The sequence below is a fragment of the Pipra filicauda genome, unplaced genomic scaffold, assembly GCF_003945595.2.
Source record: "Pipra filicauda isolate LSUMZ 115617 unplaced genomic scaffold, ASM394559v2 scaffold3_size10097308_pilon, whole genome shotgun sequence".
Lineage (NCBI taxonomy): Eukaryota > Metazoa > Chordata > Aves > Passeriformes > Pipridae > Pipra > Pipra filicauda.
The window spans coordinates 8,120,514-8,143,376 of NW_024104532.1; the positions used below are offsets into that span (position 1 = coordinate 8,120,514).

At 40.5% G+C, this 22,863-nt stretch overlaps 1 protein-coding gene across 15 annotated transcripts in view; it reads left to right on the forward strand.

Annotated features, from left to right (window-relative positions):
• The window catches only part of TENM2 (teneurin transmembrane protein 2), a 1,087,321-nt gene that overhangs the window by 1,039,501 nt on the left and 24,957 nt on the right, over positions 1-22,863 (forward strand). For 13 of the 15 annotated variants that reach the window (XM_039385212.1, XM_039385216.1, XM_039385217.1 and 10 more), the window contains 7 exons: positions 5,027-5,237; positions 9,764-9,883; positions 11,840-12,101; positions 12,740-13,007; positions 14,135-14,278; positions 15,798-16,047; positions 19,001-19,021. In XM_039385212.1, the coding sequence (XP_039241146.1) occupies positions 5,027-5,237; positions 9,764-9,883; positions 11,840-12,101; positions 12,740-13,007; positions 14,135-14,278; positions 15,798-16,047; positions 19,001-19,021 (1,276 nt within the window). The remainder of the gene's footprint in view (positions 1-5,026; positions 5,238-9,763; positions 9,884-11,839; positions 12,102-12,739; positions 13,008-14,134; positions 14,279-15,797; positions 16,048-19,000; positions 19,022-22,863) is intronic. The other 2 variants (XM_039385215.1, XM_039385218.1) reach the window with 1 other exon arrangement.

Sequence of the window (22,863 nt, forward strand, 5' to 3'; positions counted from 1 at the left end):
CTACACCTGCAGTAGGTTCTTCCAGCTCAGGAATGAGGGTTTTCCTGGCTGCCAGAGCTCTGGGCAGCACAGGGATCCTGAGTGGACAAGGGAAGTGAGGCTAGTGCTTGACCACTTAGATATTCCAGGGTGCTTTAAGGCATTACAGATGGTATTTTGAGGAATGGGAGAGGGTACATTACTTTTTAGGTTCCTATTTCTTTTGACGTATTGCACGAGGAAATCGCTACAGTGGCTCTTTATACCCATCTTTATACCCTCATTGTGGAGTTTTTGGAGGCACACCCAGCATTACACAGAATCCAGGTTAATTCTACTTCACCAAAATTTGGGATTTATAATCCAGCTTTTCCTGAAAGGCAGCTTTGGTTACAAAAATACTCTTGTGCTCGCAGTTAGCTATAAAAGGCAGTGGTATAATGGAGAGACTTTCCAGTTTGGCTATTTGAGGAAACAGGGCTGGAACAGGAATAGAAGCATTTTGTTTCGTGTTAGCACCAGGAACTTCTGAGGAATTATTTTGAATGATATATGGCAATATAACCGACAGGAATTAGATCAGGCCTGAAAAGTGTGAAAATTTGGGTTAAATATTAGATGAAACTTCCTGGTAATAAGATACACTGGGCTGTGGCATAGCCAGCCTGGGGAAGCAGTTCTGCATGCAATTTTAGAGCTCAATTAAAATATTTCTGTGTTGGCAGAGAGAAGGCCTACTCTTTTGATAATCTGATAGAGCATCTCTAATTCTTTCACCTTGGGTATATTAATACTGCACATAATTAAAATCGGATCATGATAAATTAACTAATTTGCCCTTAGAGTGATCAAAGACCCTTTTGCCCTCAGGGTTTGTAGTAGCTGCTGTCCCCCCCCACTCCTCCCCACCTCCATTTTAATCATCAGTCTGAAATGTTTATTGGAAAAAGAAAAATTTCCAGGAATTAGGCTCTGAAAGTCCCCGGCTCCTGCAGCTAGTGAAGTGTAAGGATGCCCTCTGCTGAGCACGGGCTCAGGAGTTTTGGGTTGGAAACAGAACTGTCCCCTGCTGGGTACAGAAAGCATTTTCTCAAGCAGCTGGATGTCAAGTCATAGTTCACTCATTCTAACCTGCATCGTGAATTGAACCTGAAGCACAACCTGCAAGTGTTTGAGGAAGTGTGTAAACTAAAGATAATTTACTCACAGGGGTTTAACAAAACCCCAATAGCTCAAGCATCAGGTTTCTGCAGAAAGGTGTAGCTCAGTTCTGGAATCCAGTTGCCTGGAAGTGGTGAGTAGTATATTCAGTGGTAAAGGAAAACTGATGCTGAGAGGTTCTAAATACATTAGCAGTAAAATATATCACTATTCCTGCTGAGAGCTTTTTAGTCCTTGTAAGGATGGTCCAGAGGAACACAATAATAAAGCCCTCTCAAATATGGCATGCACAAGGAGGTTAGTCTGCTTACATGTAATGGTTTAAAGTTTTCTTTTTGCTGTATAGCAAAGTCTGCCAAGAAGCCTGTGGAAAGTCAAGAAATGTGTGTATCCATCAGCAGAAGTGAAGTCTTCAAGAGGAATACTATGCCACTTGCTTGGTTTCTGAAAAGATTTGGGAATTCAGAACCATGAACAGCAATGGAGAGTTAATCCTGTGCTGCCAGTTTAAATCAGATCAAAATGTCCTCTTTCCTTCTTCTCAGTTAAGGCCAAGTCAGGACTTCTTTCGGTCTAAAATTGCTGGAGGAGGTTCAGTACCATCTTAACTCCCTCTCCAGTCTCTTCCCTTTAGCGTGCAGAGTTTAAGAGAGCTGCTAACTGCCCACTTCAAACTCAGATATGTATGCCATGAAAAGCAGCAATATTTTGGGGAGGCGAATGGTGAGGGTTTTGTCATTGAATTAACTGTGTAAATAATTCAGCATACCTGAGGAAATCTGGAAGATGACAAGCTCTGAAACATATATTAAAAAACAAAGTACTGAATTCTAATTAAAATTCATGCTAATGGCAGAGTTTCTCTTACAGAAAGTACATTTTTTTCTAGCCCTTGTTTAAATCAACTGAGTCTAATGCAAATAAATGATTTTGTAACAATTTACTTCATATGTAACGGTACAATATGGCTGGAAAAATGGGCTGATAGAAACCTCATGAAGTGCAAGGTCCTGCACATGAGGACTTCTTTGTGCAGTGAGTGAGCACTGGAGAAGGTGCCCAGTGAGCTTTGTGGAGTCTCCAACCTTGCAGATATTCAAAAGTTGTCTGAGCATGGACCTGAGCAATTGGTTTCTGGTAGCCTTTGTTGAGCAGGGGAATTGGACCAAATGACCTCCAGAGGTCCTTGCCAACCTCAGTCATTCTGTGATAATAGTCTGGATAGCAAATTAGACAAACGTGAACTAAAAATTGATATTTGCTGAGTAACTGATACTTTCATGCACAGAGTCAGAGATGTGAGAGCAGCAAAGTCAATAATAGCAGCAACTGTGAATGTGACCAGCACAGTGGTGTATAAGCCTTTGATACCAAGCAGCAGTGCCTGGGGTCTGGCTGGGTGTGCTGAACACACCCCGAACTCAGTGCTGCTGTTGCAACAAGCTGGATCTACTAGCTCATGAAGCAAAAATATCCTGACTCCTGACTCCAGCCATCTGGGAATAAATTAGTGCAGGGGAATATAGCCATATATTATAAGTAATAATGTTCTAAACAAGAGAATTGTGTATATTTGTTGTGCTCTGTGCCTGTCTTTTCTGAATAATGTTGCAGCCAGCTGAAAGTGTGCGGGTCTGAATTCACATAACTGCACTGAAACCTTCTTACATGAGAGGCATCACAGGCAGGTTTCTCCCTGGTGTTGAATGGAGACGTTTCCAGCCTCCCAGGTCCTGAACTGGCAATTCAGAGCAGTTTGATTGCCTGCTTGATTGTTTGTGAGATAACGGTGAGATTGGCAGTGGCAGGGTAATTTACTGGAGATTCCAATGTCAGGCGATATCCAGGGGGGCTCGTGAGCATGAAGATGTGATTCTCATGACTGACAGGAGGCTGGGAGATTGATATGCCCATTCAAAGTTCGTGGTGTCATCAGAAGGGTTTGGTTACAGCATCCCATAATCTGCTGCATGATGAGGTCGTTGCAGGCGTAACTTGTGCTCACCTCTAATAACAGGTACGGCAAAAATACGAGGCAGCTTCAGCGTGTAAATGTGAAATTTATATCCTGTGTTTTGCCTCTGTTATTTCTGGTGTGTTGATAGGATTTTTTTTTAGCCTGGTGGTCGTCTGAGTAAAAGAACTGAGTGGACTAAACAGTGGGCAGCTCTAAGTTCATGGTTGTAGGGTTCTCACAAGCTGAAAAGGAATGCAGGATACTGAGAAAAAGTTCTCAGAGCTTAATAGGAAAAGTGCCTTGAGTTATACCCTGAAGCTCATGATGTCCTTAGAATGATTATATAAAGTGGGTGGAAAATGGACTGCAGCAAAACAGAAAATTCCTACGGCCACATTGGAAAGGATCTCAAGATGAATGGAGCTCTTAATGTGAATAGGCGGCTGACCTTAAAGCAACATACAGCTCTCACAACAAGGTACTTTGTCTGACTTAAATGTCTTTGGAGGCCTGACTGAAACATTGCCAGCATACCTGGGCAATTTTGGTTTTAAATCAGAAACAGTCATTTTAGGCACACACAGTGGGTTGGAAATACAAGGCTAATTGTAAAATAAGAAAGTTTTTTATAGTTTTGGGTTGTTTTTTTTCTTTTGTTGTTGTTTTTCCAGTTATCACTCTACTGGTCTGTTTGTGCATTTGAAAATCTTGAAAATGCATGAGTCATGATCTTACTCTAAGGTACTTTTGTCAGCTTCCCTACTGGAATGCTCTCTATTTTGTATGGTGTTCAGTGTATGCCCAGGCCATATTTGTATTGAAAAAAATCAGATTAATACACCTTGGGGAGACTCTGAAGGTTTACAGACATAAATAGATTGCAGATTGAATGCCTGATTCTTGCTAGAGAAGATGAACAAATGTTACTAAATTGTTAGATATGATAATGTTTTAAAATAAATGGTTATTAATTTTTAAATTACAGTAGAACTCCATTGAGAGAACATATTTCGGTTAAATGCTGATATCAAAGGAAAGGATGATGCTAGACTTGTTACTCTGTGTGCTAAAAACAGTCAGCTGTTATTTATCTAAGTATACAGATTGATCTTCCCATTGACTCCATTTTAATTTCTGATGTTGAAATTCTATTTTTTCTTAAAAATACATCTTAAGAAATATTCTTGATGGACAACCCAATATGTAATATGATGACTGAACCCACCAACTCTGAGACTGATCCTTCCTTGTCTAAGCATGCACACAAGTTCTGAGGTATCTGTGGGAGGTGGGAGTTCCAGCAGCACTTCCCTGTGAATTGCCAAAATGGCTACAATTTAATTTTTGTTTTACTTAGATAATGATAACTTACTCTGTCACTCCCATCTCCTCTCAGCTCCCCAAACAGAACAAATCGAATGAAACAGCATAATTCTCAAGACAAACAAAAAAACCCAACCAAACAAACAAAAAGGGGGAACAAAACCAAAACAAAACCCAACCAAACAAAATGAAACAAACAAAAAACCCTACCGGGCAAAGAACCTAAACAAAAAATCCTTTATTCCTACCACTTCCTTCTTCCTAATTCCAGACCTTAACAGATTTCTCTGGGATTGATCCTCCTCTAACATCAGTGATTCTTGGGGCTGTCCTGTGCAGGGCTAAGGGTTGGGCTCGATGACCCTTGTGGGTCCCTTCCAAGTCAGCACATCCTGTGATTCTGTGATACAATAATTGTAGGTGTCTAAGCAGTGAGCTCAAAAGCCTCATCCTCGTTGCACTGTTGGCTCAGTCACCAGTTTTAGGGCGCAGAGATGGTATGATTAGTAAGCTTTAAGTTTTTCCCGGTGCCTTCAGTTTTCCATTGGATATTACTGCTCAACAGCTCTGTGCAGCTGGCTGAATATGAGAATTATTACCTTTCAGATGGCTTGGTGGACTGCCTGGACCCAGACTGCTGCCTCCAGTCCACCTGCCAGAACAGCCTCCTGTGCCGGGGCTCGCGGGACCCCCTGGACATCATCCAGCAGAGCCACTCTGGAGCACCCGCTGTGAAGTCGTTCTATGATCGAATCAAGCTCCTGGTGGGGAAGGACAGCACTCACATCATCCCAGGAGAAAATCCCTTCAACAGCAGGTAGCAGCTAGGAGTGTGACACTGGATCTGTGCAGTTGAGTTGTACGGGAGAATTTCCCCCACCGATATTTTATTCGTGTTTTGACGTGAGATGCTGCTTTCAGGTGCTTCGTGTTTGCACTGATCACACTCTGTTGCAGTTGATGATGTGGGCTTTATTTTATAACACTGAGTTTTATTAGCATTTATTAGCATTTTAACATATGGGCAACACCTAGAAGAAGATTCCTTCCACTGAGTAGGAGCTTCTGGGGTTTGTATTTTATGAAGAATGCAGTCTAGACCAAGGGAAATGCAAAGTAGTTTCCAGTTAAAAGAGATTGCATTTTATTTAGTGCCATTTACACAAGTTTCCATAGTGGAATAACACTTCAAATAAATTTAAAGATACATTAACTTAGGGAGTTTTATTATTTATTCCTTATATAAAGCCATTTTACTTGTATCATCAATACATCTGACTAAGTTTTCTTTTTCTTCTTGTTTTTTTTTTTTCCCAAGCTTGTTCTTCCTATGATTATTAATTATATATTTGTAATGAATCTAAAAGCCAGCACATCATTAATTGATATTTGATGCCATTGTATGCTTACAAGAAGATTGGTATTATCAATATTATTTAAATAGGTCTCCATGGAAAGATGCTAAGAAATTGATGAATATGTTAATTATGTTCATATCACCAAAGTTAAAGCTTAAGAAAGAACATCATTTGAGATAACGCCCAGAAGATTGGACTTCATTACAGAAAACTGTTTTCCCAGTCAGGATCCCATTACAGGCTTAATGGGTGATGTAGAGCAGGTCCCTAAATATTTGTCTGTAAAAAGAGGATCATAATGTTTCTGGATACACCAGGCAGGTCTCCACTGTATTCATTCCTGTGCTGCTCAAACAGCACAATCATTTCCATATTCCATCAGGAAAACCCTGCTGGATCCTACTCTGTATAATATAGATTTTATACTATTCTATAAAATACTCCATGCATACACACATGGAGTTGTTGGGGAAAAAAAAAAAAAAAGAAAGAAAAAAATTGTTCTATTTTCATCGAAATTTGTTGTGATCTTTTTTATCAGCTCCGTAAAATTAAGACGGGGGAATTCTTGCAATTTTCCACAGTGTTGTGTGAAAAGGAAAACAAGGGAGAAGCTTGCTAATTCATGAGGCTGAATAATTTGTTCAAAAAGGAATACAGGCTATAGTATAAGAAGTAAATAGTCCACAGGCTGGTTGGTACAATGCTGGTCTATATGAGTTACCACCAGCAATGTTTCCTCAAGTAAAGAGAAGCCAGAAGTTTCCTGTTATCTGCTGGATGCTGACCCAGCTCGAGCCATTGCCTCCTTAAGCTCTGTGGAATGAAAATGAGTGTATTCCCTGTGTCTGTATTCCACTACTATCTGGTGATGTTTAGCTGTGTTATTAACATGATCCAACACTTCATTCTGAGATCTTTGAGTGTTTTACAGAAGGGGGTGATTATCATGCCAAATTTCTAGATGGCTGTAGTGCTGTGCAGATGTTCTTGCCCCATCCAAGAAATATCAGAATTTGTAGTAGAAATAGTCAAGCTGTTTAAGTATGGATATGAGTTGCAGTCTTCAAAACAGCCTAGGAATTAAGCTGTTGACAGCCTAAGGGGTGCAGTGACACACCTGAAGGACAGAATGTCATCCAGAGGGACCTGGACAAGCTCAAATGGTGGCCCTTGGGAATCTTATGGTGTTTAACAAGTGCTGGATCCAGAGGAGGCATCAAGATTATCAGAGGATGGAGCCGCTCTGCTGTGAGGAAAGGCTGGGAAGGTTGGGATCGTTCAGCCTGGAGAAGAGAAGCTTTGGGGTGACCAAATTGTGGCCTTCCAGGGTCTGAAGGGAGCCTGCAAGAAACATGGACAGAGACTATTTACGAGGGCCTGGAGTGGCAGGACAAAGGGGAATGGCTTCAAACTGACAGAGAGTAGGTTTAGATGGGATATTAGGAAGAAAATCTTCCCTGTGAGAGTGGGGAGGTCCTGGCACAGGTTGCCCAGAGAAGCTGTGGTTGCCCCATCCCTGGGAGTGTTCAAGGGCAGGTTGGACAGTGCTTGGAGCAACCTGGGCTAGTGGAAGGTGTTCCTGCCCATGGCAGGGGATATTGGAACAAAATTTAAGGTCCCTCCAAACCCAAACCATTCTATGGTTCTATGAATTAGAGCTCTAGGCTAAGCAGGAGCTGACACTTCAATCCTGAGGCTCCTTTGAAAAAAATCTCATCTGAAATTATAGATTTTTTTTTTTTTAAATATGTTTTCCGGGGTTTCTGGTGGCAGGAGTCTTACTTCTGTTTTATTCATCTGAAGTACTCTGCAGATTTTAGCATAACTGTGCAAATGGCATATTAATGATGTTCAAATTGGCCTTAGCCTCTAAGTTGTGAAGGTGCTTTTGATAGTTCTGCAGCTCAGCTGTTATTTTTGGTACCAATTTTAGGCAAATTAATGTATAGTGTCAAAATGTAAGTTTTAAAACTAAGGGTTTTGACTTTTTAAAAGTGCCACAGGGTTAGACTCCCAAGTTTTACATATACTGAAGGTGCCATAGTCCCAAGAAGTAGCTCCCATGAAAAGTACTGGCTCTGTTTGCTCTCGTTCCACTGAGAGACATGAAAAAGTGGGACAAAATAGTGGTTATTAATTTTTTCCAGTCTTAGTATAAGAAAAAGAAGTTATTTCCTACCCTGCTAAAGCAATAAATAACAAAATTTATTGATTGCAAAAATATTTAAGTCTCATTAATCATTCCTGTGCAGAAATAAGATGAAGTTTTTAGAAAAAAAATAGCTAGATGTTTTTACATGTTTAAATTCCTTGTTTAAAAAAAAAAGGGAAAAGCACTTCATGTATCAGCTTAATTTGTAAGTTACACTTTTAAAAGATTAGCAAAGAAAGGTTGTCCTATGTGTGACTATTAGTCAAAATATTGCTTCTTACAAATCCAGATTTTAACTACATTTTAGCTTATTTTAAGATCCATTGTGTTCTTGATTTTAGCATTTTAGAAATGAAAAGGAAGATTATTGACCAAAATATTTTATTCACATTATTTCCTGAAATATTAAAATTTAAGGTAGAAAACAATTAAGTCATGGACATTATTCATTCTCTTCTGCCATATGATGATTTCTTTCTAAATCTACTTTCAGCACAGTTTCCTTAGAGAAGCTTGAGTGACTTTTTTCCTGCAACTATTTCTCCATGTTTGTAACATAACATAATTGAAGCAAAATGAATAATGCCAAGGCAATTATCTTTGTCCAGTATGTTCCTAAGTAGATTTTCTTAGCAAGTATCAATTTCTATTAAATTCCATACTCTGATACGAAGTGTTATTTTGCAAATTAAAATTTGACCTGAAGGGTCAAGAAGCAGTTGAAAGTTCTAAAAGAAAAATAACAGAAATGATTAATTTTCATTAATTAGTTTCTTTTATGTAATAGCGAAGAAAATATTACACCTGTTTGGAATTAAAAATACAAGGAAGTAGTTTTTAAATAGCCAGTAAAATACATTAGGAAAATGTGGGTTTGTGACCCCTGAGGTTATGGGTTAAGAGGATTTAACTCCCTCCCTGTTTCCTGGGTTAACTTGTCCTGTTTTCACATTTCCAGTGTAGAAATGGAAGCCATCCACAAGGAGCTTTTCCTTTTCCATCTCCCTCTTACCAAGCAGCTTCCACCCCCACCGATCTGCTTCTCTCAGGGTACAGGGAAGGAGGAAGGGAAAGGAGCCAGGGCTGGAGACTCCTCTCCAGCTGGGAGCAGCAGCACTCTCTGCCCGCTGCGCACTTAACAAGCACTCTCCAAAGAGAAAAAACTGACTGTGCCTCTTGGAGGAATAGTTCATCTTCATCTCCCTTAGGTTGAGCAAAGCTGCTTATCCTGCTGGCTGAGAAAACTCTTTGTTTTGCCTGTGCATAAAGCTGGCCTTAAAACCAAATCCTTCCTCCTGCTGGCAAAGTGCAAAGCCAGGGTTCCAAATCAGGACCGAATGCGGCGCAGGAACACCAGTCATTCCCTAAGACAAGGGAATGTGAACCCTAACGTGGAGAACTGGTCGTGTAAAAAAAAAAGATATGGCATTGCACCATATTTTTTAAGTGTATTAGGCACCCACAGGCACATTATTGTACACAGGGAGGCTTTTGAGCTTTAGTGGGGCCACAGGGTCACAGCTCTGGCCTGGCTGACTCTGAGGGAGATTTCTACTCTGCAAAACCTCGTTAGACAATGAGGCAAAGCCTTGTTAGCCAAGGAAAGCACTAACTCCCATTCTGTATACACATCTCACTGCACAGATGAACAGTGTCTTGATTTAGGTGTATAGAGGGACCTGGGCAATATTGTGGTTCTTCGATATTCAAAAAATCTCTGGAGAAAATTGGATTTAGAGTAAATGAGGCACAAGTGTTCCACTGCTCCGTTTATAAACAACATAGCTTCCCTTTTGCAATTAATACCTTTAATTCTCCTTCTTTTTTCAGTCTTGTGTCTCTCATAAGAGGCCAAGTGGTGACTACAGATGGAACTCCTCTAGTTGGGGTCAACGTGTCGTTTGTCAAGTATCCAAAGTACGGCTACACCATCACTCGTCAGGATGGCACGTGAGTGTCCCTGCTTCACTGAGTCCCTCTTTCATATGTGGTGTCTTTGCTGATTAACAGATGGTGTGATCTGATGCAACCATGTGGTATCAGGCATTGCCTTCCTCCCAGGGCAAAGAGCTATTAAGTAAACACAAAAGTAATTTTTCACGTGGCATTTTGAATACTAACTGCATGTAAATACGAACAGGCTGACTTCTGGTAATGACGTGTTAGCAGGCAGGCTCCTTTCAGAAAATTGCTCTGTATCTATGAAAACATTTGTGGACTACAGCAATATCCAGCTGAGACCAGAAATATTTTATTTTAAAATGCAATGCAGGCTAACACTTCTAGGAAAAAGAAAAGTATCATTATGGAATAGTATATTTTGTTAAAAGTTCCCTTCTGCCTCTCTTTCCTTTTGAAGATCCACTCTCTTTTGAGTTTCTTCAGGGTAGAATGTAATCAAAAGATTCTAATTGAATATATTTAGACAATTTCCTGCTGTGCAAAAAAGTGTTTTTTCCCCCTTGTATCAGCTTATTTGAAATGCACACAGATTCAGATAAACAAAAGTCACTGTGTCATGGTTTATCTGGTTTACTGGCTGTGGTACCTAAAGCAGTGTATCTGACACAGGCATTGTAAACATTTGCCATTTTGTCTTGATCATGCATACAAACAATTGAATTGAAATAATTAATATGAGTCAACTGAACTATAGGGAGTATTCAAGTGCCACATTTCCCAGAATATTAATCTGTTATAATAAGAGTATAATGTTGATTTCAGTGGTTTAATACTGCAGTAAATGGTGAGCTGAACTATATTTAAATCTGAATAAATTGTTGAAGTCATTGAGTAGTTTGTTACGTTGCCAGCATTTACGTGGAACAACTGATACCTACTTCTGTTGTCAGAACAACCTGGAAGCATTTTACTCATTGAGGCCAGATTTCAAATGTCTGTGCAGCTCCACATAACTGCTGTGATTGTGTAGGAGGTTGGGAGTAAACACCTAATATGTCTGAAAAATGATAGATCAGTTATCCTGGGGACAGAAATTCTTATTTGTAGAACACTTCTCATTACTATTCTGTTACTGCCACCTGTCCCATTCTGTGCTTGATGGACAGGGTCTTTCAGGAAAGGGATAATTCATTGTCCAGCTCAGAATGAACTTGGCTTCTCTGCTTATTCTACATAATGGTGGCTTGTAATAATAAATGTGGTGGTTTGTCTGTTGGGCATTTTTTAAATTATTTAATGCAGATTTTATATCAGAATGAGGTTTGTCCAGGTGACTTCCAATCATTGCTTGTCTTGGCTGGTTTTCAGCTGTTTAGTTGCCAGAGGTTCACATCCCATTACTGATCATTTGGAGCATGACATTTAAAACATAATCAAGGTCCTCTCCCCACCTCTGGTGGGACGGGGAGAGAATCAGAAGGGTAAAAGTAAGAAAACTCGTGGGTTGAGATAAAAACAGTTTAATAACTGAAATAAAATAAATATTATAATAAATTGTAATGAAAAGGAAAATAACAAAAAGAGAAAGAAATGCCCAGCCAGATCTGGAGCAGCTTCTCCCCTAGTTTATATACTGAGCATGGCACCATGTGGCCTGGGATATCCCTTGGGTCATTTGGGGTCAGCTGTCCCAGCTGTGTCCCCTCCCAACTCCTTGTGCACCCACATTCTGCCCTCTGGTGGGGTGGGGTGAGGAGGAGGAAAGTCCCTGACTCTGTGAGAGCACTGCTCAGCAATAACAAAAACACCCCTGTGTTACCAACATTATTGTCACCCTGAGTCCAAAACTCAGCACTATGGCAGCTCTTAGGAAGAAAATTAACCCCATCCCAGCCAAAACCAGGCATTAACCCACGGCTATAGGTATACCTCTGTGTCTTTAGCCAGGAATGCTATTACTGGAATTATTCAGTCTTGTCACTTCTAAAGGCCACATTTTTCTAGGTTTGACTTGGTTGCAAACGGTGGAGCTTCCCTGACCTTGCACTTTGAGCGGGCCCCGTTTATGAGTCAGGAAAGAACAGTGTGGCTGCCATGGAATAGCTTCTATGCCATGGACACACTTGTGATGAAGACAGAGGAGAACTCCATTCCCAGCTGTGATCTGAGTGGGTTTGTCCGTCCTGACCCAGTCATCATTTCATCACCACTTTCAACTTTCTTCAGTGATGCTCCCAGCCGGAATCCCATCGTGCCAGAAACCCAGGTAAGAACAGTGGGAGTGAAAAGGATACAGAAATCAGAGTCACTATATCCCTGCAATTGCTGCAGCAAATGCCTCTGTAGAGCTGCATTTGTTGTGACAGGTACCAGGTTTTCTAGTGAGGGCTGCAGGAGATATCCCAGGCTTGTGTCACCCGGACACATTTATCTTTGACTACCTTGCACTGTCCCATTATGATACAATATATCAAGTATATCTCTGTGTTTCAGTTGACAGCTTAGGTTGTTCGAGAGAATTTTGCAAAGGCTTGGCATGTGGTGCTAACCACAGGCTGTTTCCTTGTTTGTTACTTAGGACAAAGGAAAACTCTCCTGACACTGTTGTTTCACTGTATTCAGTTAGTCTTTATACTGTTAGTGGAAGTTGTGGGTTCCTATGACTGTGTTTCTCATGTTTCCCTTGCATATAACATGCAGTAAAAATACTTGTACTTAAAAAGAATGTCTACCCAATAATTATTTGTCAGAAATGTCAGCTGAGCTGTGTCACTGCACTGGTTTTAGGGTAGCCATTCCCAGTAGCAGAAAGTCATAAGTTCATAAGAATATGCAAGGTGATATTAAAAAAAAAAAATAAATAAAAATCACTAATGTGAAATGCTTGATCTTTTTCATGTTCAGGTTCTTCATGAAGAAATTGAGATCCCTGGCTCTAGTATAAAGCTCAGCTACCTGAGTTCCCGTACTGCTGGATACAAATCCTTGCTGAAGATCATCATGACTCAGACACTTGTGCCTCTGAATCTCATCAAAGTTCATTTGATGGTAGCAGTTGAAGGGCATTTGTTTCAAAAATCATTTCAGGCATCTCCCAACTTGGCATATACATTTATCTGGGACAAAACAGATGCATATGGGCAGAAGGTGTATGGGTTGTCAGATGCTGTAGGTAAGTCAGCACATACAAGCTCCAAAACGTTCCAAGTGACACCTGTAATTCTAAGCAAGAAAACTGCAGAGATTTCTTGTCGAGGAGGAAGTATAGACTGAACAGTTCTTGTCTCCCTGACACGGTTTATCTTTGTGTTACTGTCCTTTTACACATTAAAGATCATATTCAGAGTGTCTAAACTCCATCAACATGCCTTTGTTTCCTGATTGGTACCTGACTTAGAAGGTTTAGACCAGGAAATAGGAAAAACTGGACACAGGAACTTAGGTGAAATCTAATCCATCATTATGTTTCTGGTTTTTTTCTGTTAACAAATGATCCCCATGGCTGGCAGTCTGCAGTGCACTTGGGTTTTCACACATGCCATTATTGTAGTCTCTTGTGGTATAACACATTTGAAATGAAAATGCTGTTCTTCTAATGCTGTTCAGTCTTGTAGTTCTGTAGCTATTTTTAGTTTGCTTGGTTTTAGTGGGTGGGAAAAAGAGTGATCATCATAATATTTTTCAGTTTTCATTGAGTATCAGAATAGTTTTTATACAACAGTGCTAAAGATGAGCATCAGAGCTGTGCCAGTGTAGAAACAACAGCTTATTTTTAAAATGTTAATTATTTTCTATGTTTTCTAAATTCTTCTTTGCTATAGCTTTTCTTTCTTACATTATTGCATGGGATAATGCTTTCCTGAGTAATGCTTACAGTGCACTTGTGTTTAAGTGCACACAAAGTTTTCACTGCTGTTTGGTATATGGTATGTAAAATGAATACACTAAATAAATGCCATGAACATCTGGCAAATAAAGAATTTAATCTTGTCCTGTTATCTGATAGAATAATTTTGTTATATTTTAAAAATTGTATTTCTCACTCTCCTCCCACCAAACCAGTCACTTCCCAATGTGAGCTATTAAGATAGAAGTGATCAGATCCCTGCAGAGTACATGTGAATGAAGTTTCAAATTTGTGTCTAGTCAAAATCTGAATACAATATTGTAGAATAAAAGGGATTAATATAATCACTCCATCTTCTCGAGAGAAACTGGAATGCTGATTATTGGGAATATGCTCTAGACATTTAATTCAATGTTTGTTCAGGAAGTATATTAGATTTTCTTTTATTTCAGTGTCTGTGGGTTTTGAATATGAGACTTGCCCCAGTCTCATTCTATGGGAGAAGAGGACAGCACTGCTGCAAGGATTTGAACTAGATCCTTCAAACTTAGGAGGATGGTCCCTGGATAAACACCATGTACTTAATGTCAAGAGTGGTGAGTTAGTTAATTCCATGTGTTTTCTGTCCTGTATGGAGTTTTGTCTGCAAACACTTTTTACTTGCATTATATTTACACTTTCAAAAAATGCAGTTTCTCTATTCTTTTTGTTTCATCTTTAGTTCAGTAAGGTCTGGAAAACATTTCAGCTGTCAGAAACTGTTTTGCAACAAATTTTTGACTGTTCTGCACAACATGACTTTCTGAATCCAAATTTCTGTCTTCTATTCTGTTGTTCATTTATTCTACTGTAATATCTTTTTGTCTTCCTTCCTTTTTTTTTTTTTTGTATGAACCACACCTGTTCCTGGTTCCTTTTGCTTGACTTTTTTTCCCTCTGAGATGGGGCTTACAAGAAGTGTGAGTCTGTGACTAGATACTGGGTTTCATTTGTCTTTCTCATTTGTCACCTGTCTGTATTTTCCTCACTTCTCTTTGACCTTCCATATCCTAAGCTGAATGTTTCTGATCTCCATATTTTACTCTTTGGGAGCTGAATGCTCAGCACATATTTTATTTGATCCCTATGAAGTGTTTTTTACAGCCTTCCTGCTGATCCCTGCATTAACAAATAGCAAAGGATATTTTTGCTCAATAAATCTAAAGTAGCCTTCAGAACAGGCAAGATTTGAACACACTTCCAGTGCTGGGATCCAACACTGTTGAAACAGATATTTGGGTAGTGCATGACACTATTGTCACCAGTTACATCAGGATCATGCAGCTGCATTTCTCAAACAACATGAGGCTGAAACTTTCCAGCCAGATGTCCACAGTTTTTGATGACACTGAAAATGATCACTCTGTCAGAGAATCCACTCTCTTCTTGGAGCAGGGGTCTGCTCTTTTAACAAATATTTTGAAAATAAATCCTATCTTGAAGGTATTTCCTTGAAGCCTAATAAAGATCTGTACCACTAGCTTCCCTGTTGCCTTTTATCACTGATCCTTAGTAGCCCTTCTGGGAGTTTCATCTTTCTCCTATCTTTTCATTTGCTGTCTTATCATCTTCTCTGGTGCCTCCATTTCTCATTTTTCATTTTCCATTAAAAAGAAGTATGAAAGACTGAGAGGCGGAAAGAGAACAGTAAGGTTGGCACAAAATTCCAGACAAAACATAATATAGGAGACTGGAATGAGAGGATCCAGGCACACAAATAAGGAACATGTGTTCACCACTGTTTGCCTTTTTGTTTCCCAGTTATTATCATAGTCTAAACCACAGTACCAGGCCAGAGCTGTGTGGCAGTGTTTTCTTTCATAACGAACACCAAAGGACTCTGGTTGTAGGTTTGGGTCTGTGGGTGTGTATGTGTGTGCTTTTCAACACTAAATCTCATTACACCTTTATTTTCACTACTGCAAAGCCCTTTTGCTCTCCTTGTTCGACCGAAAACCCAAATGCTGGAGTCTTTTCAGTGTACAGTCCTTAAGAGCAGCTGCTGGAAAGAGAACAGCCTGAAGTCCCTTGCAATGAATGGTGGTAATAACCACTTCTTCTGCTCTTTGTCATTAGGTATATTGCACAAAGGCAACGGAGAAAATCAGTTCCTAACTCAGCAGCCAGCTGTGATAACCAGCATTATGGGGAATGGGCGCCGGAGAAGCATATCCTGTCCAAGCTGCAATGGTCTGGCAGAAGGAAATAAGCTTTTGGCCCCTGTAGCACTGGCAGTGGGTATTGATGGAAGTCTCTTTGTTGGAGATTTTAACTATATCCGGCGTATCTTCCCCTCCAGGAACGTTACTAGCATATTGGAGCTGAGGTAAGGTGTTAACCTTAGTGCTTCACTTCTGGAGCCTGTGCTCAAATCAGCCTTTACCATTACTTTTTATAATTTTGAAAAACATTGTCACTTTCAACCTATTTAAATTCCAGTGGAGAAATGGGGCACAGAAATGCACAGTTCAAAAGCCTGTAGCTTATCAGAGCAGTGACTACAGAGAAGAAATTAAGAGTACAAATTAACTTGTACAAAAAATACAAACCATCCCCTTCTGTCTCGTTAGTGATCATTGATACAATCTCCCTTTGGTGCTATATATCTTTTAGTTTTGTTTGAAAACTACGGACCTGACTGCCCTTAGGTCCTGAGCCACAGTGATAAGTAGAGGTGTAACAGTCTCATGAGGTTAGAGAGAAGGTTTTCCTATCTGTGGTTTTGAGAGCCACTTTCCCATTCTTGTCTGTTCCTGTAGGTTGACAAGTGCAGTTCAGGTTGACATAAAGAGCCATTTTGCATCATCACAACTCTTTTTGAGATTGTAACTCTGTCCCACTGTCCCGTGCCCCCTTCCAAGCTAAAGATTTGGTCACTTAATAGGGAAGGCATGAGTGTAGAGTGTACCACTTCACCCATTTCTGTTCCATCTCCTTTTTTCATTCTTCTAGGAGAGGCAAGAGCTATTGCTTCATACCCTAACTCATGTAACTGGACCTTATACTTACAGCACTATTGAAGATTTGCAGAAAAATAAAGAAAAATACTGTGCACTGGCTGTGTGCTGACCCTTCTGGAGCCCCCTGAGGCAGTAGCATTAGTGCTCCTGGAAATTGGATATAGCTGCAAAAGCACATAGAGTGAATTTAGGTCACTAGTCTTTTCCTAATGATATAACCAATCACCAATTCCTCTGCTTCCACTGTACTTTTAGTTTTTAATTAGTGGGAAAAAGCACAAAACGATTGAACTGTTAAGGAATAGGAGGCCTAGCTCTATTTTACACCTCTCTTTCATTCATGTCATTCTGTTGATGTCACTATTGTGAATTCTGATTCTATATAAGAGAAAAGAGATCTGATTCAGGCCAATTCTACTCTGAAATCACTCTCTGACACCTACCTCATACACCATCAGGCTGCCTCATTATATTTTTTTTTTTAAAGTCATGGCTCATGCAGTGCTTTCTGCTAGCAGCTCAGTGTAAGCCACAGAAGGTAGCTGGCATGGACGTGTGACCTGCTATAAATATTTATATCAATATGCACTAAAACTCTGCATTATATAGAATATGCTAATTGGTTTTTTTTTTCTAATTTTTTCAGTTCTATTTAGCTTTCTAGTAAATAGGACTACAGCTTTATAGGTGAAGAAAACATTTTCAGGTTAGGATATTCAATATAAGGAATCTGCCTGCACCTCACTTCCTAATATCAGCCAGTGACAAAGCTTTTGTAGCACACCTGGAGTTTGAAAATGTTGCCTCAAAGTTTACAACAGTATCAGTCTGAGTACTTTGCTTTCTTTCTGTGCCAGAGAGATTGAGAGGGAACTTCAGTTTTCATCATGTGAGAGGGAAAATGGGAAGGAACATGGGTAAAGAAATGGAAGATGGACTTCTTAATCTGCTGTTGTCCACTTTCTCCTTAATGAAAGTCTGTTTTCCACGGCATAGTTTCTTTAGCTTCTGTTAGAACTGTTAGCAAGGAACAGTGAAGCTACTGTATTGTGAGTGCTGTTGGACAGCTGCAAAGGACTTGACAGATTTTCAGGATTTACAGGTTTTATATTACATTATGATGTCTTTTACCCCCTCTTCCTCTAAAGGGAATTAAGATCCATTCCAGCAAACATTATCTATAGCAGTAATTGTGATTCATTGCTCATCTTAAAATCTGCATGAGTTACCCAAGTAAGAGTCTGAAGATTTGAGCCATTTAAGTATGAACAAGAACAGTCTTCAGCTTATATCAAGTAGATCAGATAATGTTGCAGTAGCACAAGTATTACAAACCAAATACATCACTTTATTTAGATTTCACAACTGATGTAATTTTGGTTTCACACAAACCAATATAAATCTTGAGTAACTTTATAAGTCAGAATATCCCAGTGTGCATATTTGCTTCACACTGTCCTTTATGAAGGTGCCTGATTGGAATGGCAAATAGGGATTTTGACTCAAGTGCTGCATGTCCCACTTAACACTGGTACTACAAGCTGGGGGCTGTGCCTCGAGTGCTGCAGCTCAGGAGTCATGTACCTCTTTGTTTCCTTCAGCTGGATATTCCTAAATAGAAATTACATCAACATAGTGAAACACTATGGTGTGGAGAATGTATTAATTTTCTTCTGGGAAGCAGAGGACACTCCTCCCTTGGCTTTGTGTCCAGGCAGTAAACTGTGGATCAGTTAATGCTGTTTATCCCCCTTTGTACAGTACCTTACTGCTCACTTAGAAGGGGTTTTTTTCACCCTGACATTTGCTTTGATGGGCTTAAACAGATACCAAGGAGCATCCAAACTTGCTTTAAGCAATTATTTTAGTGACTGGAAGGAGAGGAAAACAAACTGCATAGTAGAAATTTGTTTAGAAATAGCCTGTTGGAAAACTATTTGGACTAAAGAATTTACCTCCAGCTGCCAGACAACATCCTAAGCCTGGTGCTTCTCCCTGCCCAGCTCTGTATTCAGAAAACTACTAGTTTCTCTCACTCCCAGCCCACAAGCTGCACATATTTCCAAGTGAAAACTCTTTTCAATGGTCCAGAAAGTTTCCTGTATGTGAGGGGTGGGGGTGGGGGCAGGGGTATCCTATAGGGAATTCTATCCCTCCCAGTCTCTCTTCATCTGTAAACTAAGCCAAGGCTAGTGCTGAAAAGAGATAAGAATCTTCTCCTGTGTCCTTTTGTAAAATAAAACAAATACTATGTTTGCTTTACCATCTATTCTTCAGCTAACTGTTTGTTCTTTTTTCTTCTGTTCCCTTTCTATAAAGAAATAAAGAGTTTAAACATAGGTAAGACATGAGCTCTTTCCCATATAATTTGATATGGTTTGTTTGCTTCATTGTGTTTGCTTTTTGTGTTGTGCTTCTTGTGTAATGTTATGTTCTTCATGTACCATATATAGAAACATTTTTATGTGCTAATTGTGTGTTATGAATATGATAAGCATTAGCAATTATGAAATGCAGTCAAAAAGCAACCAAATAAGTTCTGACAGTAATTACAAATTTCTAGTAGAATGCAAGGATAATGAACCCCAAGCTAACTTCTAGATAAACACCTCTCCCTGCTGTCTATAATTGGTCTAAATGGTCAAGGTAAACTACAACAGCATTTTCACAAATGCCAGAGAGGTTCACAAAAGCACTAATGACTGCCTATAGGTCAAAAACTCATTTTCCGGTCATTAATGATTTTCTGAACCTGCTGTCCTTTGCCATAATTTAGTTTATATTTCATTTGTCAAACACACTTAATAGTTAGTCAACCTGTGGGGCTGGCTGTATGCAACCACTGGGTGCAGTCATTGTAAGATTCAGGAGGGAGGCATAACCTTTCTGGACGTTAGGAGAAGCAATTTTTCATCGTCTCACCTCAGCACTAGGTATTCTGGATGGCAGCAGCTTAGGAAACCTCCTTCTATGCCACACGTGGGACAGGGAGGAAGTTCATCCTGGAGAAAATCAAGGGCAAGAACAAGAAGAGCTGTTGTAAACTATTCCATGGTGTCCTGTGCATCACCCTTTTAAAACCATACTTTCCATTTATGTAGTACAAGTTGATGCAATAGATGGTCTGGGCTAAATAGTATTATTTCCCCTTAACAGTGTATTTTGGTATAGCAAGTGTAACAGCACTAAATATTCTTATCTGGATGAATTAATTCACAATTTGCTAATGATTTTTGGTGGTGCTGGAGGTTCCTCGTTTGCTTCAACGAAGCTTAGTTCCTTTTTCAGGTGCTTAGAGATTTGCTCTGGGCAGCTTCTCTTTTTGGTTAGGTTTGAAGAATAGCTGTTGTTGCACTGTTGTGAATTTGATGCACCTATGAGAAGAACAGGGAGGACAGGCTGGTCCTGCTGGCACTTGCTACCAGGCACAGGCTCCCTCTCAGAGCAGAGTGAGGCTGCAGGTTCTGGTAACCACTGTATTCACTCAGGAGGGCTGGAGGCAGAGACATTATTGGCAGAGGCCTCTGAGAAATGCTGAATGCCATGGAAAATCTTTTAAAACAAGGTACAGTCTTTGGCCTCCTATAATTCAAATTAAAGATTATAGTGGCATGGGGAAAAGAGAGGCAGAGGTCTTTAATTGCTCATGTGCCAGTTTGAGACATATTGACTGCTCAGTTATAAAACACATCCCTGTTTGAGGCCATAGTCTCATCAATCATTTGGGGACACAGTGAGTGCATGTCACCTTCCAGCAGTTGTTTTCTGCCAAAGTCCCTCAAAAACCTGCATGGAAAATCTTCTACTGTCTGTTCCCTTACAGGGCTCAGGAAGGAGGGAAAGGGTGTGCAGGAGGTCTGCACCTCCAGTGAGCCACTCCCTGATCAGGAACCAAAGCTCATGACTGACTCCCTGGCATAGCTGCCCTGAGGGAGGGTGATTCCAAAGGAGAAAGGCAGGGACTGCAGGAGAGAGGGAGATAAGCCCGTGTTCTGCCCTTGTTCTTTACTCTAACTCATCCCTTATCCCATCCTGGTAGCAGTGTGTCATACCTGGGGGTAGCTGAGGGCAGAAGGGAGGCAGGTGGGCAGACACGCTGGCAAAATCGTGTCCAAAAAGAGAGACCCTTCCATTCCTGTGGGGTGGCTGCTGCTCTGTGTCCAGCAGCAGCTCAGCTCCTCTGGGCACTGTGTGAGCAGCTCTCACTGCTGAGACCAGCAAGGGCCCTGCCTTGTGTCTGTGCCCAGCTCCAGCCTGTGCCCAGCTCCAGTCTGTGCCTGCCTCAGGTCCTCCCTCTGGCCAAGGTGTGGGGGGTGTGCCTTGTTTTAGAAGGGCCACACAAAAGGCACCAGCCTTGAGCTAAGTTTAGGTGTATTTATGAAGTGTGGAACACCAGTGTCACGGCAGAGATTGTTCTTCAGTGCCAGGGGACAGCGTGGTGGGAGAAGAGAGCAGAATTTCAAAACAGTGGCAAATGTGCAGATGTTTGTATGGCTCAGATACATGAGAGACTGGAGGAATCTCCTAAGTGGAAAGAACGCTTTTTCTATGTGGCAAAGGCTGAGCATTATTTTGGAGGAATGTGATAAGGGTCTAGTGAAGAGGTGCAGTCTGCTGCTGAAGATAAGGAGAGGATCTTGGGGAATAATGAGATTGTGCTCTAATCTCAAGCATGTCACTAGTCTCCCTGCATAACTTTGTCTACACCACTTAATCTCTCTGTGCCTCAGTTTCCTCCTCTGTAAAATGGGTGCAATACCCATCTTTTTAAAGTACTTTGAGATCCATGCATGAAATAAACCTGCCAAGTATTTTTTGTTTACTGTATTTCTTCATCTCTTAATTTCTACACTCCTAGACTTCAGCAGATGGTATTGCCTCTGCCTACTGAATTGCTATCAAACCCATCTCCTTCCTACCTTCTGTGGTTCTAGAACGAACTCTCATTGACCTAAAATCATGGCATGTCAAAGACTGGCATAGAGGAAAATAACTGTAGAAGGGGATATTTTGGGGCCTCCTCATTCCTCCAAATCTGGTCGTGACCACATGACCACAGTTATCTTTGTGTGCTGATGACCCATCTGCCGAAAGTGGCCTTATTAGAGTTTGAGCAAGTCTGATCAAGAAATGGCTTTTGTCCATCATAACTTACCTCTGTGTATCCTCACTCTTGGAGATGGGCACTTTTGCCACATGAAACTAGGAGTGTGGATATTTGGAGGCAAATCTCTCTGGTTACTGGTAAGTAACCTTCATTTTTTTTCTTCCTGTCTTCCATTTGTCTTCTATGCTTTGAAACCACCATTGACCTTATTTATGCTCACCCATAGGCTCCAAAGGCTGGAAAATTCACATCACGCTTAAAATCCAACTAAATTGAGTTAAACTAGCCAGGCAAGATTTTGAAAATATTTCTGCACTGCAGTTCTCTGTGTGTGAATGTATATATATATATATTGCAAAGATTGACATTCCTCAATTTTCAGATGATTTGCTAAAGTAGTTCCAAAATGTGACAAGCTGTCAAAAAACATATATTTCAGAAGAGAAGTAGCTTTCCATATGAGCGCCCATTCTAATCACAAACTGAGGACCAGTTTTCCAATAACAGAAGGTTTGGAGTTAAAGTCAGACACTTGGGGTCTCTGGTTTTAGTTATATAACCAACTTCATCTGCCGTAAATGAGATTCTTGATAAGAATGAATGAGAACAAATTTGCTTTAGGAATAAATTTGTTATGCCTCTGCCTCCTATTTATACAAGACCTCACAAGTCTTGTGGCGTAATCTAAGTGACTCAGAAGCTGATTCTTTGATTTTACCCCTATGACTTCTGCTTCCAAAGGAAGTTAAACAAGGTAGCGGGGAGGGGGGAAACAGATAAGCTGAAGAGAATTGACCTGGAGCAGATCTAAAGGGCTGGAGAGATCAAGACTGCTGTGCAGCTCTGGCTTACTGGGCTCTGCTGTGCAAGGCTCAGTGTAGAAGGATGAGTGAGATTTAAAATGACAACACCTCTGAACACTGACCAGGCCCTAATCAAGTCAGGTCCTCAGATGGTGGTCCCTCAGACCTCAGCTCTGTATGAAGGTGTCAGACTTTCTTTCCAGATCTTTCTGTGCCTGATGAGCACCCAAGCTCTGAAAGCCTGTGAAGTTTCTAGACTGCTCAGCTGTTTC